We start from the raw sequence: 23,411 nt of genomic DNA on the forward strand, positions 1-23,411 counted from the left end.
AAGAAATGGAATCAGTTAGGGTACAGGCTATTTTAGATCTAATATGATATAATGAGACAGTTGATTAGTAATCTTACAGGAAAGCATTCTCTGGGAAAAGAGTAACCATAATGATATAATTTCATATTAAGTTTCACAGTCACGTGGCTAAGTCAAACTAGAGACTTAAATTTAAATAAAGTCAGTTATGGAGGTATGAGGAGTGACTTGGTGAGGTAGACTGGGAAAGTAGATTAAAAGATATTAAGGTTGATAAGAAATTGAAAACACTTAAAAAGAAATAATTCTCAACGAATATACATTCCTGAGGATTAAAATTCACCGGAAAATCGGTACAACGATGACTACCTGAAGAAGTCACGGGAAGTTTTAGTTTAAAAGCAGCCTACAATGTTGTCAAAAAGGAATAGTAAATCTGAGGATTGAGAAGGTTTTTAAAGTCAGCAAAGGATGACCAAGAAATCAATAAAAAGAGGAAGAAAATAGAATGAATAAACTAGCAAGAGATTTTTTAAAAAGTGCAGGTTTTTTTTAATAACAAATTTACAAAAAAGTAGAGATCAGCAAAAGTAAGTGTCGGTTCCTTAAGAGGTAAAGACAGGAGAAATTATAATGTGAATTAAGGAAATAGCAGAGATGTTAAACAAATATTTTGTGTGTGTCTTCACATTAGAGGACACAAGGGACATACTGGAAATTCTGCCGAATCAAAGAGGTAATGAGAATGAGGATCTTAAAGTAAATATTATTCTCAAGGTTTAAAATAGTGCACAATTTGGTGGTAAAATTAATAAAATATATAAGAAAGCAACATAAATAAGTGATTAATATAAGTAAGTGATTATTTAAAATGCATTAATGATGGCAGGACATGTGATACATCAAGGCTGTATCATGTGGGAGCTCCAGGGCAAATGGATCTGCAGAAAGTGTTTGCAGCTGGAGGAACTTTGGCTCAGAGTCATTGAGCTGGAGGCTGAGCTGCAGACTCTGCGACACATCAGGGAGGGGGGGAAAAGTTACCTGGATGCTTTATACCAGGAGGCAGTAACACCACTTAGGATAGGGTCTTCTAATTTGGTCAGTTTCCAGGGACGGGAGTGTGTGACTGAGTGCAGGAGTGTGAGTCTTTGCAATCGTCCAACAGGTTTGAGGTTCTCTCAGCTTGTTTGGATGAGAGTGGGGGCTGCAGAGTGGATAAGCAAACTGACCATGGCACTGTGGTACAGGAAGCCACCCAAGTCCAGGCAGCAAAAAGGAATGCAGTGGTAGTAGGGGACAGTATAGTAAGGGAGATTGACACTGTTCTCTGTAGCAAAGAGTGAGTGCCCAGGCAGCTTTGTTACCTGCCCGGTGCCAAGGTTCGGGACATCTGCTCAGGGATGGAGAGGAAAGGACTCAGTGGGTATGATCCATGTAGGTACCAATGACACAGGCAGGGTGAGGAAGGAGGCTCTACATAGTCAGCATGACCAGTTAGGTACCAAATGAAGCAGAACCTCAAAAGGTAATAATATCTGAATTATTATCTGAGCCATGTGCAAATTGGCATAGGACAAATAAGATTAGAGAAATAAATCTGTGGCTCAAAGATTGGTGTGGGAGAAGTGGGTTCCGGTTTGCGGGGCACTGGCACCGGTTTTGGGAAAGTGGGATCTGTACTGGTGGGGCAGTCTACACCTGAACCGTGATGGGGCGGTGTTCTCGCAAGCCACCTGAGGGTTTTAAGCTGAATAGTGCGGGCAACGGATCAAATTTGGGAAGATGTGGCAAACCAAAAAATAGAGACAAGGAAAGAGAGACCGGTATTAATATGGGAAATGATAAACAGACTGTGACAGTCAGGGACAGAGAGTACAAATCTATGAGTAAATCAGCAGATATGGCTAAACGCTATAAAAAGGGCAGAAGGACAGAAGTTAGGAAAAGGTGGAGAGGCAGCTCTGTTAATTAATAATGGTAGTAGCACATTAGAGAAGGATGGCCTAAGTTCAGGAAACCGGATGTAGAAGTGGTTTGTGTTGATATGAGGAATGAAAAGGCAAGAAGTCACTTGTGGGAGTGGTACATGACCCCTAATTGTAATTACAAGTAGGACAGTGTATAAGAGAAGAGATAACAGAAGCTTGCCAGAAAGGTACAGCAATAATCATGGGGAATTTTAACCTACCTATAGACTGGAAAAATCAGATGGGAAAAGGTAACGTAGATGAGGAATTCACAGAATGTTTTCAGGATAGTTTCTTAGAATAGCACTTTCTGGAGCCAACCAGAGAGCAGGCTATACTAAACCTGGTACTGTGCAATGAGATAGGATTAATTGATGACCTCTTAGTGAAAGCACCCCTAGGTATCAGCAATCATAATATGATTGAACTTTATATTCAAGACTAGTATTTTAAACTTAAATAAGGGCAATTGTGAGGGCATGAAAGCAGAGCTAGCTAAAGTGAACTGGCAAATGAGGTTAAGGGATATATCAATAGAAACACAGTGGCAGACATTTAAAGGAATATTTCAGAATACACAGAATATATACATTCCAATGAGAAAGAAAAATTCCAAGAGGAGAGCCCACCATCCGTGGTTAACCAAAAAGTTAAGACAGTATCAAACTTAAAGGAAAAGCATATAATTACGCAAAGATCAGTGGCAGGTCAGAAGATTGGAAAGAATATAAAGAACAGCAAAGAATGACAAAAAGATTAATAAGCAGGGAAAAATTAGAGCATGAGAGAAAGCTAGCTAGTAACAAAGACGGATAGTAAGATTTTCTATAGATTTATATAAGAAAAGAGTTAAAGTGAGCGATGGTCCTAGACAGAGAGTGTCTGGGGAACTGATGATGGAAAGTAGAGAGATGGTGGATAAATTAAAATGCTTCAGTCTTCACTATAAAGGGCACAAGTAACATCCTGGAAATAGCTGTAAATCAGGGAATGGAAGGGAGGGAGGAACTTGGGAAAATTACAATCACCAGTGAAGTGGTATTGAGCAAACTGTTGGGGCTACAGACTGACAAATCTCCAGGTCCGGATGGAGTTCACCCTAAGGTCTTGAAAGAAGTGGCTAGTGAGAGAGATAGTTGATGCATTGGTTTTAATTTTCCAAAATTCTTTAGATTTGGGGAAAGTTGCATTAGATTGAAAAGTAGCAAATACAACTCTTTTATTCAAAAAGGGAGGGAGACAGAAAGCAGAAAACTATAGGCCAGTTGGCGTAATGTCCGTCATAGGGAAAATGTTAGAAGCTATTATTAAAGATGTTATAACAGGGCACTTAGAAAATTTCAAGGCAATCAGGCAGTCAACATGGTTCTGTAAAAGGGAAATTATTTTTAACCAATTTATTGGAGTTCTTTGAAGGAGTCACATGTGCTGTGGATAATGGGGAACCAGCGGATGTACTGTACTTAGATTTCCAGAAGGCATTTGATAAAGTGCCAAACAAAAGTTTTGCAGAAAATAAAAGCTCATGGTGTAGGGAGTAATATGTTGGCATGGACAGAAGATTGACTAGCTAACAGGAAGCAGAGAGTTGGCATAAATGGGCCTTTTTCTGGTTGACAGGACGTGACTGAGTGGTGTACCAAAGGGATCAGTGCTGGGGCCTCAACTTTTTACAATTTCAATAAATGACCTGGACGAAGGGGCTGATGGAATGGTTTCTAAATTTGCTGAAGACACAAAGATAAGTAGGAAAGTAAGTTGTGAAGAGGATGCAAAGAGGCTACAAAGTGACATAGATAGGTTAAGTGAGTGGGCAAAGATCTGGCAAATGGAATATAATGTGGGCAAATGTGAAATCGTTCATTTTGGCAGGAACAATAAAAAAAAAAGCTTGTCTAAATGGTGTGAGATTGCAGAGCTCTGAGATTCAGAGGAATCTGGGTGTACTAGTGCATGAATCACAAAAGATACAAAACGTATGCAGATACAGCATACATTATTAAGAATAATTAGGGAAGCTAATAGAATGTTGTCATTTGTGAGGGGAATTTATTACAAAAGCAGGGAGATTATGCTTCAGTTGGTAAGGGCATTGGTGAGACTACATTTGGAGTATCATGTACAATACCAGTCTCCTTTTTTTTTTAAAGAAAGGTGTAAATGCGTTAGGAGTTCAGAGGAGGTTTACGAGACTAACACCAGGAATGGGTGGGTTGCCCTATGAGGAAAGGCTGGACAGGTTAGGCTTGTATCCACTGGAATTCAGGAGTAAGAAGTGATTTAATTGAAATCTTTAAGATCCTGAGGGGGTCTGGACAGGGTGGAGGTGGAGATGATGTTTCCTCTTGTGGGAGAATCTAGAATAGGGGTCAGTGTTTAAAAATAAGGAAAACAAAAGCAGAAATACCTGGAAAAACTCAGGTCTGGCAGCATGGTGGAGAAGAGCAAAGTTGACGTTTCGAGTCCTCATGACCCTTCAACAGAGTTCTGTTGAAGGGTCATGAGGACTTGAAACATCAACTTTGCTCTTCTCCGCCGATGCTGCCAGACCTGCTGAGTTTTTCCAGGTATTTCTGTTTTTGTTTTGGATTTCCAGCATCCGCAGTTTTTTGTTTTTACTTAAAAATAAGAAGTTGCTTATTTAAGACAGATGAGGAGAAATGTTTTCTCTGAGGGTTGAGTGTCTTTGGAACTCTCTTCCTTAGAAGGCAGTGGAAGCAGAGTCTTTGAATACTTTTAAGGCAGAGCTAGATGGATTCTTAATTAACAAGGGGGCGTAACGTTATCAGGGTTAGGCAGGAATGTGGGGTTGAGGTTACATTCAGATCAGCAGAGCAGGCACAAGAGGTCGAATGGCCTACGCCTGATCCAAATTCGTATGTTAAAGAAAAAGTACTGGTGAAATTAAAAATGACAAATCACTGGACCCGACAGCTTACACCGTAGGGTCTTAAAAGAATCAGCTGCGAAGATAAAGGATGCACTGTTTTTGATCCTCCTGAACAGTCCCCATGGATTGGAAGGTAGCAAATGGACCCCTGCTAATTAAGAAAGGAGGGAGTGAGAAAATGGTTAGCCTGACCCATTAGTACTAAGGAAAAGGCTAGAAACTTTTGCTAAGGACATGGTAATATTTTCGCAGGGCACTTGGGAAAATATTCACAATAATTAGGCAGAATCAACAGTTTTATGAAAGGAATAATACTGTTTAGAACATAAGAACTAGGTGCAGGAGTGGGCAATTCAGCCCCTCGAGCCTGCCCCACCATTCATTACAATCATGGCTGATCTCACTTCGGCCTCAACTCCAATTTCCCGCCCTCTCCCCATAACCTTTCAACCCATTACTGATTAAAAATCTGTATCTCCTTAAATTTATTCAGCGTCCCGGCATCCACTGCACTCTAAGGTAGTGAATACCACAGATTCACAATCCTTTGAGAAAAGTAATTCCTCCTCATCTCTGATTTAAATCTCCCACCCCTTAGCCTAAAATTATGGCCTCTCGTTCTAGAATGCCTCACAAGGGGAAACATCTGCTCCACATCTACTTTGTCTATCCCCTTTAGCATCTTGTATACCTCAATTAGATCTCCTTTCATCCTTCTAAACTCTAGTATGTATAGGCCTAAGCTGCTCAATCTCTCCTCATAAAACAAGTCCCGCATCTCTGGAATCAATCTAGTGAACCTCCTCTGAACCGCCTCCAGTGCAACTACATCCTTCCTCAAGTAAGGGGACCAAAACTGTGCACAGTACTCCAGGTGCGGTCTCACCAATGCCTTGTACAGTTACAACAACACTTCCCCATTTTTATGCTCTATTCCTTTAGCAATAAATGCCAAAATTCCATTTGCCTTCCTTATTACCTGCTGTATCTGCATACTAGCTTTCAGCGATTCATGCACGAGGACACCCAGATCCCTCCACACTAAAGCATTCTGAAGTTTCTCTCCACTTAAATAATAAGTCGCCTTTTTATTCTTCCAACGAAAATGGGTAACCTCACTTATCCATGTTAAATTCCATCTGCCAAATTTTGGCCCATTCACCTAACCTGACAATGTCCATTCGTAAATTTATTTCTTCATTGCAGCTCTTATTTCTTAATTTGATAAATTTATTGGTTTCTTGAGAGCAACTGGTAATTAAGGAGGATCCAGTGGATGTAGTGTATTTGATTTTTGGAAGATATTCGATAAGATGCCACACGAGTTTGTTAACAAGATGGTTCATGGGACTAGAAGTAATTTATTAGCACAGATTGGGAATTGATTACAGAACAGAAAACAGAGTAGGAATAAATGGGTCATTTTCAGGATGGTGGGGTGCAACTAGTGCAGTGCTACAAGGTTTAGCTATTTACAATCTATATCAATGACTTAGATGAGGGGACTGAACGTAATATATACAAAGGCAAAATACTTTGGATGCTGGAAATCTGAAATAAAAACAGAAGATGCTGGAAATATTCAGCAATTCAGTGGAGAAAGATGCAGAGTTAATGTTTCAGGTTGATGATCTTCCGTATACTTCCAGCATTTTCTGTACTCATAATAGATACAAGTTTGCTGATGATACAGAGCTAGCTTGGAAAGTAAGTTGGGAGGAGGATGCAAAGAAGTTGTAAAGGAATACAGGCTGGTTCTGCGATTAGGTAATAAGGTGGCCGACGGAGTATAACATGGGAAGTGTGAAATTAGCCACTTTGATAGGAAGAATAGAAAAGCAGGATTTTTTTTTACTAAGTCGAGGGATTTGCAAAAGTTGGTATTCAGAGTGATTTGGGGCCCTTGTAGATGAATCACAGAAAATTAACATGCAGGTACAGCATGCAATTAGGAAGGTAATGGCATATTAGCCTTTACAGGAACATAGGAAGTCAGAGCAGGAATTCAGTCCCTAGAGCCTGCTCAGCCATTCAGCTAGATCCTTGCTGATCTTCTACCTTAACACTATTTTCCCACACTAAACCCTTACCATATATTTATTGCAAGGGAGTTGGAGTACAATAGTGTTACAGCAATTATACAGGTGTATAATTGTTATAAAATTATGATTATATAGTAGTGTGTACAATTTTGGTCTCCTTACCCTAGGAAGGATATACTTGCCTCAGAGGAGGTGCAATGAGGGTTTACTGGAGTGATTCCTAGAACGAGAGGACTATCTTATAAGGAAAGACTGAAGAATGTGCCTATATTCTTTGGAGTTTAGAAGAATGAGAAGTGATTATGAGAGGGCTTGACAGGATAAGATGATAAAAGGCTGCTTTTCCCTAGCTGGACAGTCTTGTACTAGGAGTCACAGTCTCAGGATAAGGCCAGTTAGGAAAGGTGAAACCTCTTAACTCAGTAGGGGTTGTGGATTCTTTAAAATTCACCACCACAGAGCACTGTGGATGCTCAGGCAATGAGTATATTCAACAGTGAAATTGATAGATTTTTGGGTATTAAGGGAAATTGTGGGGGGCTGGTGGTGAAGGTGGCGGCATAGTGATAATGTCACTGACTAGTAATCCAGGAGCCCAGGCTAATACTCTGGGGACATGGGTTCAAATCCCATCAATGGTGGAATTTAAATTCAATTAATAAAATCTAGAATTGAAAACTGATCTCAGTAATTGTAATCATAAGAACTCATCTGGTTCACTAATGTCCTTTGGGAGAAGGAAATCTGCCATCCTTACCTGGTCTGGCCTACACTGAACTCCAGAAAAACAGCAATATGGCTGACTCGACCTAGAAGGGCAAGGGCAATTTGAGATAGGCAACAACGCCCACATTCCATGAAAGAATAAAGAAAAAGGGATATGGGGATAGGGCTGGGGGTGGAGAAGTGCAGTTGATGTAGAAGTTTAGCCGAGATCTTACTAGATAGTGGAATAGGCTTGATGGGGCGTTAGGCCTACTCCTATTTCTATTCCTATTTCCTATTTCTTATGTTCCACCTATCAATGAATCAGTTTGATTGTACCTAGTTCCACCAAATTGTGTATTTCCCTGAATTGAAAGAAATGACCAAAATATAAAATTAATTATCTTTGCCCATTATAGTTTGATCAGGCTTTGATGGCTTTTAAGCTAACTACTTCCCTTGAAACTTAGGAAGGTGATCATGCCAAAATCAAAGTTGAAGCAGGGGACTGTACTTATTTTTGAAGACATTAAATCTGCCCAAAGGAAAGAGCCAACAGCATCTTTCCAGGTAAATCTGAATTTTGCAAACCATTTTCAAATAATCTGCTACATTCCAAGGCATTTTAAATTGGACACTAGCTTAACAATAGTATGAAAATGTAGCAGCTTTAGTGCAGTGCTGACAAACCCATTTATTATCACCAAGGTATTGATATAAAAGTTTATACTTTTTCATCAATACCATCCCAAAAGTGTGTTTATGGAGTACCATAGAAACTTCAGAAAACTTTGATGACAAGGAGGAGTGGGATAGAGAGTACCCCTGCCTAACCCCTCTGCACCATCCTATAAATGGCAACAGAAGCCACTGACCTATAGACTGCTGGAGCCAAGTTTCCTCAAAAGCTGCAGAAGAGGGAGGCATGGACAATCACTTTCCAAGAAGGGAATAGTAGATTAGAAGTGGTGAAAGCATATCTTGACTCCATCTTTCCTTAATACATAGATTTGCTTTGGTGCCATTTTGAACATTTTTTTCTCTACGTTCGTGATATCTAGACCATAGGTTTTCAAACTGAGGTCCATGGTAGGATCCCAAAGGAACTATTAATATCTTTCACCATGATTATATTGTCTTGAGAATTCTGCACTCTTACTTTTTTGTAAGTGTTGTTACTGTATACTAATAGAAATCATGCCCTGCAGTGATGGGACTTTTTCCCTTTGGACAGCTTAACCTACAGAAAAGTTTGAAAACCATTGATCTGGATCATGTGATAGTGGACAGACTCCACTTTTGAAGTAGTTAAGCGTTCAGTTAGCATTATTTCCACAACTTGCATATTGTGATTGTTGACATACTTCAGTTAAGCTTTACTGAATTATTTTCTAACTGATCTAACTTAGCCTTGCTCACCTTTTTCTGCGTGGGTGATTAATATATTATCCTTCCTCTAACAAAGGCCTTGTATGCTTTCCACTCTGTACCAAGAGAGGAGGTGCATTTTTCATTAATTGTGAAATACTTTTTCATCCTTTTTGATAAACTCTATATATTTGGTGTTTTGTGTAATGACACACTGATGTGTCATTAATAAATTCTTGAGTTCGCTAAGATTACTGAGAACTTGATCACTTTCAAAGATTACTTATCAAGTAAAGTGCAGTCATCATTTGTCCAATAAAGTTCCCGACTAACTATGGGCATTCAGCAACACTGTAAATATCTAAAGTTTTATAATCAAACATCAGTCCCTTTGAGAGTATGCTATCCTTATTCAATTCCCCATTCTTACATATTATCTCTATAGAGACTCAAAATGTATTTAACCCTATTAGAAAAATAAATATCTATAAACTCAATGCATCAATAAGGATGGGCTCAGGCCCAAGCCAGTTCCCTCCTCACACCAACAGAAAATGTAAGCATATGCAATATTCCTATAATGTGTACTAATAATTAACTTCTCACTGGAATTTATGGCAACCAAATGTTGCAATTTGGAGAAATGACCGGAGATCCACTAAGGATCAACTACTAAGCATTAGTCCCTAGAATTGACTAATGGCAGCAGTGCTATATAAATTAAGCCCCTTATTGTGTCATATCTACCTACAAGATCAAGAAAAATCCAAGTGATGTTCATGGTAAGCCTGTTGTCCAAATACGAAGTTGTGCAGGTAGAAAATAACCCGAGAGCATTCAATAAAGCTGTAAACCACTTAACATTTGCCTCAAAAGCAAGTCCAGTGCATTGCATCTTCAGTAACAATGGGTAAATATGTAGGAATGCTGAACAGATGACAACATAATGACTACCCCCAACAAAAAGTTCCACAAAACAAAACCCAAGTTTTGTAGAAGGAAGGGAAAGTAGCCATTGAAGAGAACTTTACCTCTTAAGCAGAAGATTTACTGATCTGAATTGCACTAAGAATTGAGACAAGCAAAAGTCATCTCCTATTATATCAGCTATGATCTCACTGAATAGCAGAACAGTCTCGAGGGCTGAATAGTCTTACTCCTGTTCCGGATTCCAAATGACAAGCAATGTTGTATCTGACCTCCTGCCTTATGCCTCTCCAGTAATTGTGAGAACATAAGAACACAAAAAATAGCAGTCGGCCATACAGCCCTTGAACCTGCTCCACCATTCAGTAAAATCTTCTACATCAACTCCACTTTCCCACCTTATGCCCAAATCCCTCGATTCCCTTAGTCTAGCACTTCCTAAACTATTTCCCCCAGTGTGACTCCATTTTAATGCCCCAGACTACATGTGATCCCAGAGTGAAAATTTGGGGATCCAAGAGTTGTTGAGTGGGGAGGGCTGGGGTGAGCTTCAGCTGTTGAGTGGGGAGGGGAGTAAGATTAAGCACAGTTGGAAGTGTTTAAACCGCAGGGTTTTTTTCTTTAGAAACCTACCTTTTCATAGCCAATTTTGCAGCAGAATCAGGCCTCAAAGATCTGTCTGTTAGGCCACACCCACCATTAGAAAAAGATGTAAGAATTTAACAGGGCCTCGCAGCTGTTAGCACCCAGATTGAGTTTCACACCGGTCACTGCTGCCTCGGAGCTGGCGACCTAAAAATTTCTGCTTGTGACCCCACTGGGGATTGCAACCCACAGTTTGGGAAGCCCTGCCTTAGTGCCCTAAATCCTATCAATCTCAATCTTCAATGTACGCTCATCAATTGTACAGGCACAGCTTTCCAGGGTAGAGAATTCCAAAGATTCACAATCCACAGTGAAGAAATTTCTCATCTCGTCCTACATGGCCAACACCTTATCCTGAGATGGCAACCCCAAGTTATAGACTCTCCAGTCAGGGAAGAGTCTCTCAGCATCTACCTTGTCAAGGCCCCTACGAATTTTATATTTTTAAAATGGGATTGCCTCTTTTTCTGCTGAACTGCAGAGTTTACTCAATCTCATCTTGAAGGATGGCCCTCTCGTCTTAAGAGGTACTTCTGACTTAATTAACTTGTTTGGAATGATATGACTGCTTGAGACTTCACATTTTACAAGCCTGAAGCTAGTACTCAGATGAGGCTGAATGATCTGTCAACTGGAGTAATTTCCAACATGGCAGTTGTGAATGACAACCTCCTCTACCGAGGGCTTTGTGCTTTCTTGATTTCAAAAAACTTCAGTGATTGTAGAAGTGTACATACTTCCAACACTAATTGTGGAACAGTGGCCTATTTTTCTTAGGAACTATCCTATCAGATTCAAGGTATGATCATGTACCCAATTTTAAATACTTGATTAATATATATTTTTAGAATCATATTTTTTCTGCAGTTCCTAAAAATGAATATAATTTCCTCTCAAAATAGATCTCCCAGTTGATGAAATATTGCTTTCCTTTTTATTGACTTTGTAACCAAGAGGAGAATAAATTAAAGAGGAAGGGCCGGGAACATTTAGGCTCTAAATTTTTAGGTTTCTGGATTTGTCTTACACAGTTGCAGGAAAAAGATATATTGAATACCCCATCTTCATTCCTGGGGGTTAGAATACAAACTGTCCAGAGTATTTCACTCAGTTATATTAAGATATTCCCATTGTGTGGCAGATCTGATATATCTTCCTTAAAATTTATAATTTAAAGCTGCCTGGCCTCGAAGGGATAACAGAACTTAAGCATACATACAAACCAAACGTTTATTGGTTGGGGAGGTCGGGGTTGGTGAGGTCAGGGGGTGGTAGAGAGAGGGGAAAGAGTTTATATACAAGTTTGAAATGCTGGAATCAGGTTCCAATGCAACTGTTTGTTTGAAATGTAGATTGAACCACTTCCTGATATAATGAAAGAATTGGCAGTGTTGAAGGGGGAAGTTAATTCCATTTTCCTGTCAAGTACTGGATTTTAAACAAACTTTTACAGTTTTTATTTGAAGGGCATTTTGTTCAGATAATGGAGATGAGTATGTGGCACCATGATTTAACAAGATTAACATACCTCCATTACAACATTGCTTAGCTGCCATCAAAATAAATAAGATATTCAACTTTATCCAGCATGATTTTTATAATCATAAATGCAGACTTTAACATTTGTCTTTAACTTTTTGTGAAAAAAGGAAGTTTACTTATTTTCGATTGTTACATAGATTGCAGCTCACGTCAGTCAGCTTGAGGGGCTAGCGGTTTCAACCCAATAAAAACGCAACAAGTCATATGTATGTTACAACCAAAACAAGAATTAAAATCTGATTAAAGTCCAATGTGGAAACAGGAATTTCAGTTTCATAACTGGATTAAGAAATGAAAGATTTCTACTGCATAAAATAACATTCCTCCTTATTAATGGCTTAATTAATAATGCATTAGCTTACAAATTTGGATTTTTACAGCACTCACCTGGTGCACTCTGAGCATATCTTGCCTCTTGTATTACTGCTAACTTGGGTTGCACAGTGTTAGATTCATGATCTGTGGGGACTGGAGAGCCTTCCCTGGACAGGCTCTCTGGAGTCTGTACACCACTGGAGTGTGAGGAAAACACACCAGGATGGCTTGGAGAGGCTGGTGCACTTCTGTGACAGGAGGTGAAAAAAAGCAATTAGAGCATCACTTAAGTAAACACCAAGAAAGCCTTACAACAGACTGGCAGTTTAAATAGTGACCTGTAAGTTTAACTTCATCTGACAAACTAAAGCTGGAATACTTGGTGTTGGAAGATCCTGAAAATACCAATATACATGTTAATCAATTGGAACTCCGAATCAAATATTTTCTCAAACATTTTGTGTGCTCAAAAGGCAATCAAAAGTTACTCCCTTAAATAACTCAATCTACTTCAAACTTAGTTTATTTTTTGGCACAGTGATAACAAGTTGATTGTCAACACTAGAACATGCATGTCAATTGTATGTGCATAAATTAGATACATGCTGCACATCAAGAATGCATCCACATCACGTTCTGATCAATCTTCTTCATGCAAACAGTAGTACTCGTTTATTACAGCAAGCTGTACATTACTATAGTTCAAAGAAAAAGACTTGCATTTACATAGTGTTATTCACAACCATCAGTTGTCTCTAAGCACACTGCAGCTAATGAAGTACTTTTGAAGCGTAGTTACTGTTTTATTACAGGAAAAGTGGCAGCCAATTAGTGCACAGCAAGCTCCTACAAACAGCAATGCGATAATGACCAAATAATTTGATTTCATGATATTGATCAAGAGATATATATTGGCCAGGACACTGGGCTAACTCCCCTGCTCTTCGAAATAGTGCCATGAGATCTTTTGCATCCACCTGAAGGGGCAGATGGGGCCTTGGTTTAATGTCTCCTAACGGCACCTCCGATAGTGCAGCACTCTCTCAGTACTGCACTCGAGTGTCAGCCTTGATTTTTGTGCTCTGATCCAGGAGTGGGGCTTGAACTCCGAACCTTTTGAGTCAGAGGCAGTGATGGTGGAACAGTTAGATTGTTTTCTTCCCTCTACAGATGATTCATGGGAGTGTTTTTTCATTAATTTTTGTCACGGAGAAGAAGTGAATACATTCTTTAAAATATTGCTCTTGAAAAGTTTTAGCAGCTATTGACTATGCACTCATGCACAATGCCTGTGAACCCAGAAATTGAACTTCGCTGGGAACTGCTTGATAAGTAAAATATGTTATTAATTAAATTAGTCTGCTTAATTTAGTTAGTATCACTCGTGTGTCAAGTTATGAGTTCTATATCCATTCCAACAGTCGAACCTAATCTAAGCTAACAATTCCAATGTAGCAGCAAGATAGTGTAGGGACGGCACTCCTTCAGGTGAGGGGTTAAACTGAGCCCTCAATTGCTTGCTTCGGTTGATCTTTCAATATTTCACAGATTACTCGTGTATGACATGAACAGCCAGTTTGTGCTGAAAATTATATGCAACGACTCAAAGAACAGAAAGTTCTCCTGGTTTCCTCACCAACGTTTCTCTCAAACAACCTTGTCAGAATCTCATCGTCATAAAGAGACATTCAGTTCACTGCAGTCTGTGAGATCTTGTGCATAACAGTCGCTGCATTTTAAGTTAATTGAATGTGAAGGTCTTTGAGATGAGGCACAAGATTTCAAGACTTCCTTGGGCATTTTATATTTAAACCTTCTGTAGCTTGGATTGCAAGATTCTGCTGAGGTACATGATCATTGCTGTCCTGTGGTCCAAGCTATAGAAATCCTAAAGGTACAAGCACCATAAAAGGTGATTCTGTAAAGAAAGGAAGCAGCAGCTCTTATATTTGACCAGCAGCTAATGTTTGTATAGGATGGAATGGTAACTTTAGAACACACTGTTGTGCAACCTAATCTGACCAACTGGAGTAGCCTTAAATGGAAAGTTGTTACCTCAGACCAGTAACTCATCTCATCAATAGATTCTGATTTCATCTGGTAGATTTAATTTGAAAAGCAGGTAAATAAGACTTCCAGTCCTATTTTCACAGAGATTAGCCAAAAATCAGAACATCAAGTGACAGGTAAGGCTATTTCCAGAAGCAAGTCCAATTAACAAATGGTCCCATCATGATTCACCAGATAACTTCAAGAATTGTTTTAAATTTTTTCCACATGCTCTAAGAATGAATGATTGGAGTTAAATATTGTGCCCAACTTCCATACCTGTTGTTTAAGAAAATGATCACCCGCTGCATCTTTATTGCTAAGATATTGCTGTTTACCAATCCCAGAATAAGTGGGTAGCAGAAATGCCAAAAGATAAGCAATCCAATTAAACAAACCAAGGTTATGCACAAGAAAGTTAAACTGGATCTTCAAAAATGTGATCTTTTCTTCAAGTCCAAGGGGTACAGATATCAATTTATTTGGCACACAAACATCCAGTACCAGATTTTGCTGGGCCACATCATATTCCACTCAAACCCATTTGCCTCTTCCCAAACTATCCACTATTTTAAGTCCATCCTGGAGGGCAAAGACAACTCCAAGCTTCTTTTCTCCACTACCAACCATCTCCTTAAACTCCAAACCGCCTCATGCTACCTCCTTCCACCCTAGCATATAACATGACCGAGGAGTTCATGGACTTTTGTTACCAAGGTTAAGGCCATCCATTCAGCTGCTGCTACTGTTTCTTCTCTTTCCCTTGCCCACTGAGCTAAACTTCCTCCTGGGCCCCACCTACTTTCTCTCCCATTCCTCTACCCATCCACCCCTTCATTCCCTCTTCAAGGTCACTTCATCTCATTTATTAACATTACTGTCTTGATCCCATTACAATGAAATTGCTGACCACTGGACCAGCCTTCCTGGTCCCACATGCTACCTGACATTGGAATGTTTTAAAACCACTATCATATCATGCCCGCTTTAAAATAAGTTCATCCTCAACCCCTGTAAGCTACTTCCCTATCTACAACCTTCACTTCTCTGAAGCCGCCCCCATACTCACGTTTCTCTTTTGCAACTCCCTATTAAAATTCTTCCCAATTGATTTTCCATCTTTGTCACTGCATGACCGACATTGTCTCTTTTTGTCCTCCTTGAATGCTATGCAGTCTCAGGCTTGGTCACTCCATTGAGATATGCACTTGTGTGTGTACTTTATTCAGTGGATATAACCCTTATTAAATGGGTGCTATTTTATCCCAAACCTATCAATCAGAGGTCCTACATGATATAAATGGCCTGACTGGTTCTTCATCTTCAGCAATGGACTGCTGCATATTAAGATGGGTGTTTTTTTCCCTCTGCAATTGACCATTTTGTAGAGTAGCTGAAACAAACGGTGCTCAAATTACTGCTGTCAGATACATAAATTGGAGCAAGCAAATGTGTCACCGTTGGCATTTGGGAAGACATGTCAACAACTGTAAAGAAATCAGGGTTTGAGGTGTGGTGCATGAGTGATATCAAAACCTGAAAAGTAAATTGTTAAAAATTCATTCAGCTTGATGATTCCATCTCATCTATGGTGGAGCAAGCAAGTAGCGAAACTAGCTGGAAAAAGAACTCTTCAAGAGAGCTCTACATACTTGTGCCAACAACTGTTACAAAGCAAACCCATTATTAGAATTTCAAAGCTATAGAGTCCATTGAACCTAATGAGGATAGCCTTTTCAGAGCCAAGTTCCAGATTTTGAACATCAAAGAGGTTGTGTTGTTCAGAAGGTTATGACCAAAGCACCAGAACCATTTTTAGTGCTTTAACAAGAACTTCTCATTCCTGCCAGGAACTGCTTCCAACTCAACAATTTTTTAACCAATCCAAGCAATGACGAACTTTCACACACCATTTCTTTTCCCTATGAAGCTCTCCCGATCAATGTTTTCACCAATGTGCACACAAGTCAAACACAGTATTGCTGAATTAGGTTGCTGGAGCATCTAAGATGATAAAATTCTGCAGCTTGGCCACCAATTTCTCAACAAAATTTTCTTCATTCCAATGATACGCTAGCATATTATGTTTGTCTCCAGCCTCATCCTGTTACTTTAGATTGTTTGAAAAAGAACCAAATTGTGAAAGGTTTAAGAAGGACATTTCATCTCAGTCCATAATGGCTTTAAAAAACAATTCTCAAAAATATCAAGTGAGGCCTGTCCAGATGGGAAATCTTCAACAGAAAGGGGGAAAAAACTCCCAATTGGTCAAATTCTTGTAAAAGTAAACTGACATCGTACACTAACAAATGCACAATGAGTCTTCAAAAAACTTGAGCAACACTAATGTTATAAATAATTTTTAACAATTGCAAAATTTTTCAAAAAACACTGGCTACACAAGGATGTTTGATCAACAAATGGTTTCTTGTTCTGTTCAACTGAACAGGGCAAAGAGCTTGAAGCGGTATTCTGCACTGTACTGACACTGTCACTTCAGTGAGTTCTGATGGCAATGGATAATAATCCATTAGGATTTTTCCCAAAGGGACCAGTCAAACCAACATATAGCAATTTCTGTTTATAAAATCGAAATACTGCAGATGCTGGAGATCTGAAATAAAAACAAAAAGTGCTGGAGAAACTCAGCAGGTTTGACTGCATCTGTGGAGAGAGAAACAGTTAACGTTTTGAGTCATATATGACTCTTCTTCAGAACCTATGAAAAGCTATTTTAACCAGGTGCGATAGCAAACCCACAAGGTTAAATCCACTTCCCCCCCCGCCTCACTTATCAGATGATCTAAAATCAGTAGCATTGGGACTAAAATTCATCCAAAAGATGAAAAGAAACTTCTTTAAATAGTGGAAGAGGAGCTACAACCTGATGCTAAGTAAAAATGAAATACATTTTTATCCAACTAACAGAATAATCACACCGTTAGATATCTGTGAAGTGGCTCAGCAGGACATTGGAAGCCATTGTTCTGTGTTGCACTCTCCACTTTAGATTCCTCAGGGTGCAGGGGAGCATCCCCAAATGTAAGGCTTCTCCCACATGTCTAAACAGAATGTAGGGCTGTACAGTAATGCAGGAAATTCCATAGAAAGATGGAATGTCAGAGGAGAATCTCCTTGTGAGGCAGAGATTCTTGAGGGAATTCTATGACTTTGTGCTGCCAGCAACTTTGCCATAACATGCTGAAACATATGAGACTGTTTGACACATCCAATGGAGTCAGGCCACAGGGAGTTTCTCGTGCCAAGAGCTGGACATTCAGGGCAACCACTACCTCTAGTCCAGTCCCCTTTGCCATCATCCAGTACGTTCGCAATCCTGGTTACTTCTGCAGCAAATGTTCTTTTCTCTTCCAGTCACGTGTCCTTAAAGAACAAAATTTTTTTTGTGAAGTTGTACCAAGCATCAAGTTACATTTTTTGGGGCAGAATGTCTCGGAATCCCCAAAAAACAACTTGGTGCATTTTTGTAAGGCTTGGTCAACAGTGAGAACAGTGGGGCTAGTTAAGTAGTACTTAGTGTCGATTTATCTGTCCATGGGTCAAAATCCAAACATTTAATTCAGAAGCAACAGCACACAAAACTCTTTCAGTCATAATATGCTAACCCCCAGGTCTAAAAAGGGATAAGCACGGTGAAAATAAAGATCAAAACCCAGGTTGGAGAGCAATTGCCCCACAATTGGTTTAAGTCGATGCCAAAAGTAAATAATCAAAAATCTAATTTATTTTGCACACTTTATATATTCTACAGCTACCATTTTAACATTCCTTAATTGTTCACAGCTCCCTTGTCTGTGTCTACAGTTTTACTGCCAGTGATGTCAGCAGACAAACGCTTAACCCATTAGTATGACATTCCACACTCTGCTATTTCATTGGAGTTGCTAGCCATGATTAAAATCTAGACAAGTATCACTACATTTTACACAACACCCCTCTGCTTTTGCTGGATTGTCAGTATGCCATCTTTACATTTTTCTGATTTTCCACCCCACATTTTCTCAGCTCATTCAGGTTGAAGGATAGAAGTCAGTTCTATTAAGCATATGTCACATATGTTTCTCATAAATGCATGAGCAACAAACCTCAAATACTTATACCATGAATCATGTTATAGCTATGACTACGACTGTCACAGGCAAGGTCACTTCTGGCTATCATAAGCACAAAATCATTAACCGGCACTACAGTTTTAAGTGTGCACTCACCCCCACCACCACCACAGCCCCCCAAGTTTTTTCAATGATTACTTGCTGAACGGACATTCTTTCTTCAGTTTCTTTAGCATTCCAGCAGAGGGCACTCTAGAGAGCTTTCTGGACCACAGTTAAGTGAATGTTTCTTCCCTTCATGCAATCCATAATGCAATTTAATACAGTGCTATATATTTAGAAAGACAGCAGCTGTACAACACCAACTGAGTGCTCTCATTGCATTGCTCCTATGTTTAGAATTTGTAGATATGTAACTTTTACAACATCACTGTTACGGAATAGAAATTTTAAGTACAACCTTTTTAATACCAATCTTCCAATTACATATCTTCCCTGAATATAAACTAAAAAGCAATTTTCCTTAACAAAACTCTCAAAACAGGTTCAATTTTTGGGGTTATTTTAGAGAATCCCACATGAAGCCAAATTTAAAAATTTATTTCCCAGTCTGTGCTTGTCCAATTGTAATCAAGAATCACTTGCAAAACTATCAATAGCAGCCCCCAAAAATCTGGGTTTTCTGAGCATCAGTGTGTAACTATGCTGATCAAAAAATAAAATCCCAATATAACATACGCTTATTAGGTAGAATACTAAAATTATGAATGGAGTTTTTAAAACCTGAGTGCTGTTATGAATTGTTACGTCGCTAATGGAATGTGTTAAATTCAAGAAATAATACTCGTTTTAAGTGGGTCAAAGATTACATGCAGTTTGTCTACCTGGAAGAAAGAGGTCCCATTGGAGTTCTGAAGCAGGGCACGCCCCTGGGCCTTCTTTTCCTAAAGGCCTGCTCTGTTAGTTTGCTTTCAGAAGCAGGGTCTATCCTCCAGAATGAGCCTTTCCCAGGCTCCTCCTGGGAACGTGGGACCTTAATGAAGTAGCGATTCAGGGAAAGATTATGTCGGATAGAATTCTGCAGGAAAGAGGAGAGAAACAGGACACATTGTGTGTTCTACTGAGATGCATAAATGATTTTGAAACCACACAGGCAGTTTTGCATCACAAGTTTTGCAGATGTTAACAAAAAATATTTGTTTACCTGCCAGCCTTTGTCTGCTGTCCTGTAATATGGATAGTTCTTTGTGATGTGTGTATAGATTCCACTTAATGTAAGCTGTTTATCTGGTGCTGTTGTGATGGCTTGAACTATTAACTGTGCATAGGAATAGGGTGGCTTGGCATCATCCTGTCATCAAAGAACATTCTGTTAATGCTAGAAAATAGAAAATTTAAGAGCTTATTTATTCAGTACTTAAAGTCTTAATTTTTCTTAAAAACAAAATTGGTATTGCATGTTGCTCAGAACAGTAAGTTTCCACTTTTCTACGCATTCAAAACCCTTCCACCAAAAAAAGTTTCTTCTGACTGATTGGTTATACGATGTTGCTTCTGAGCTCCATATTCATAACCATTTTGAAAAAAAGGTCTCTAATGATTTTAATTAATTTAAAAAAACAAATGCATCTAATATACTACTGCTGCAACTCTTTTATAGTTTTCAGTGCAGCTTTATAAACAGAAGCTTAGGATTTGCTTTAGTCAAATGATTTTTGAAATTATGGTTTTATTATTTTGGTGGATTCAAGACTGACGTTACCCCTCTTTTCCCTAGCTAGAAGAGTTATAAATGTGTTTGGGCACTCAGCGAAAAGCCAAAGCAGATGTACATTATATAATGGAAAACAAATTGCAACTTGTGTCAGTCTCACTTAGATGGGCATTAAAAATTAATGCAATGGGGCTGCTCTAAGGTTGGTTATGGCATATTATTTGGGTAGAGCAGACAGAACTTTATATTACACCCAGTCTATACCTACCTGGCAGGGGAGAGACCTTCATCGCGTTTCTGCCAGGGAAAGAGCAATGGCTATAACCAGTCAAACCCCTTACCATGGGGTACCTAACACCATCCGAGTCATGGTGAAGGATAGCGAGCAAGGAACAGGAATGGATAGGACCTTCTTCACGAAGAGGATCCTATTCAAGCTGTGTGGTTTTGAGGCTGTGGATATCTACTGCCTACAGGATTTCCCCAGTGCTGGTTTCTTTGATGTGAACTTCAAGCATGTGGCAGCTTGTGTCAAACTCCTGAAGGTGTTTGAGGAAAAGAAAGACCTGCCAGAAATGAAGATCCTGACGGCGGAGCCGCTCTTTGTTCTACCGTTGCATCATGAACGGGTTGCGACGGTGCATCTGTACAACCCCTACGTCCCTGTCGCTGACGTGCTCACCTTCCTTACCAGGTACTTCGATAAGGTTGGGAGCTGCACTGAAGTTAAAGATAATTTGGGGATCTGGACATGTAAACGCCAGGTTAAGGTGACGCTCAAGACCGACGGTAAGGGAGCCGTTTTCCACCCCCCTTCCAGATTCGCTACCGGGGGAAGCCGTGGTTACCTTGTCTACGCTGGGCACCACAAACTTTGTCGCTCATGCGGCAAGTCTGGTCATGTGGCGGCCAATTGCAGTGCTGTCCTCTGCAAGAACTGCAAAAAGGAAGGGCACCAGACAAAAGATTGTAAACAGGCTAAGTGCTGCAACCTGTGTGGCGAGGCAAGTCACCTCTACAAGACCTGCCCCAAACATTGCCGTACTTATGCACAGGCAGCTAAAGTCAATGAGGGGGAAGCAGAAGAAATGCCTCGTGTCACACCAACCACCAAGGCCCCCAGGGAAAACATCGGGACAAAGGAGGACACAGAGAGAGACAAGGTGGAGGAAAAAATTGAGGCAGCAGACAGCCAATCAACAGCACTGCCCACTGAACCTCCCACTCCTCAGGAGAGCGAATCAATGGAGGAGGAGGCAGCAGTGGGAAAGCAGCAGGGGGAGTGGCAGCTGGTGAAGAGAGCCAAAAGGAAGAAGGGGCTAAAAAGAAACCAAGCCACTTCCCAGACAAGAGTCAAGAGGCGTCTCCTATCCGACACGGATAACAAGAGCAGCAGCTCTTCGGACGAAGAAGGGCCAGGGCGGCGCCAACAGAAGAAGCGGCAAAACGCTAGGGAGTTGGAGGACGAGTCACCCAAGCTCCAGAACATTGGTGACAATGAGGAGACCAGCGCACCCCAACTTGGCCCACAACCCAAAGAGGCCAGTGCACTACAACCCCAGGAATCTGGGAGCAGTGAGGTGCTCAGCGCACCCCAGCTCCGGGAAGCCGGGAGCAGCAACGCCCCAGAGGGGGAGAGGATTGGGGAAGCTTCTCCAACAGAGGACATTTCAAACCCCGCTCTCTGCATGGACCCCCACATGCCACCCGAGCAGAACATCTCCAATGGGGAGGTTCAGGACGCTTTCCTCAGCCCATACCAAGTGAAGCAATTTGAGCACACCAAGGGCATGAAGGAACTCTCAGAGACAACAGGTTTGGTAAGCGACTAACTGCTTTAAAATGGGTGTAAAGATTGTACCATAAATGTGCGTAGCATTAAATCTACTACGCGATGTGTTGCGACCTTGGACTACCTTGCCAAGGTCAAAGCTGACCTGCTGTTTCTACAGGAGTGTGCGATACCGCACCTCAGCTCCTACAGGCAACGGTCACGATGGTGGTCCCATGGGCCATCAATCTGGTCAGGAGGAAACGACTCTCGTTCCTCCGGCCTGGGTATTCTGCTGCGGGGAGGCAGCTTCACCGTCTCCCAGGTTAAGGAGGTGGTGGGCGGGCGCCTCCTCGTAGCAGACGTAATGTATAAGAATGCTCCACTCCGTTTAATTAACGTCTACGCCCCGTCACAAGGGGCTGAGCGGCTGGAGGTTTTTCAGCAGCTCCCACTGCTGCTGGCAACCTCCAGGCCGGTCATTCTGGGCGGTGACTTCAACTGCATCATCGATGCGGCTGGACGATCCGGCAGGGCCGACAGCAGATTGGACGCTACATCCAGATCCCTGATGGAAACAGTAAAGGATGCCAAGCTGCACGACGTCTTCAGCAACCCTGCAGATGGAGCGCAGCGTAGATACACCTGGTCGCGGCCTGACGGGTCCGTCTGTTCCAGGATAGACTTCCTGTTTGTGCCCGCGCATTTGCAGTCAGATCCAACGACGTCAAGCCGGTGTTCTTCTCTGACCACTGCCTCCTACTGGCTGACTGCCACTTAGAGAAGGACCAGAGGGTTGGCAGGGGGGCATGGAAGCTAAACATGCAACTGCTGACGCCAGAGAACATTGAGGAGCTCAAGAGGGATTACAAAGGTTGGAGAACCATGAAACCCCACTTTGAGTCACTGACACACTGGTGGGAAGCGATCAAGGGAAACATCAAGAGGTTTTTCGTCCTCAAAGGCACCCAGAAAGCTAGAAAGGAACAGAGGGAAATGTCCCGACTCCAGAAAAACATGCAGAATCTGCTCTGGTTGCGGTCGATGGGGGTCAATATCAAGGAGGAACTCCAAGAGGTGAAGAGCCAGCAAGCCTCGCTCTTTGCCTCGGAGGCCTCCAAGATCATCTTCCGTTCCAGAGTCCACTCCGTGGAGCAGGATGAGATGTGCTCACGTTTCTTCTTCCAAAAGGTACACAGAGAGAGCTCTGTGATCAGCAGCCTGAAGGAAGAAGACGGCTCAGTTAAGTCATTGCAATCTGACATTTTGAGGATTAGCAAATCCTTCTATGCCGGATTTTATGACGTAAAGCCCACAGACAGCACGGCCTCCCAGTCCTTCCTGTCCTCTATCACGGAGGTCTTAGATGACAGTACACGGGAGAGTCTGGACAAAGCGCTAACTCCTGACGAACTGACTGA

General features: G+C 40.9%; 1 protein-coding gene across 1 annotated transcript in view; it reads right to left on the minus strand.

The window, feature by feature from the left end:
- The window catches only part of foxk2b (forkhead box K2b), a 111,577-nt gene that overhangs the window by 9,056 nt on the left and 79,110 nt on the right, over positions 1 to 23,411 (minus strand). Inside the window, exons 4-6 of the mRNA XM_041216619.1 lie at positions 19,710 to 19,856; positions 19,390 to 19,583; positions 12,456 to 12,631 (exon numbers count right to left, since the gene is read on the minus strand). Of these exons, the coding sequence (XP_041072553.1) occupies positions 12,456 to 12,631; positions 19,390 to 19,583; positions 19,710 to 19,856 (517 nt within the window). The remainder of the gene's footprint in view (positions 1 to 12,455; positions 12,632 to 19,389; positions 19,584 to 19,709; positions 19,857 to 23,411) is intronic.

Source organism: Carcharodon carcharias, chromosome 22 (assembly GCF_017639515.1).
Source record: "Carcharodon carcharias isolate sCarCar2 chromosome 22, sCarCar2.pri, whole genome shotgun sequence".
Classification (NCBI taxonomy): domain Eukaryota; kingdom Metazoa; phylum Chordata; class Chondrichthyes; order Lamniformes; family Lamnidae; genus Carcharodon; species Carcharodon carcharias.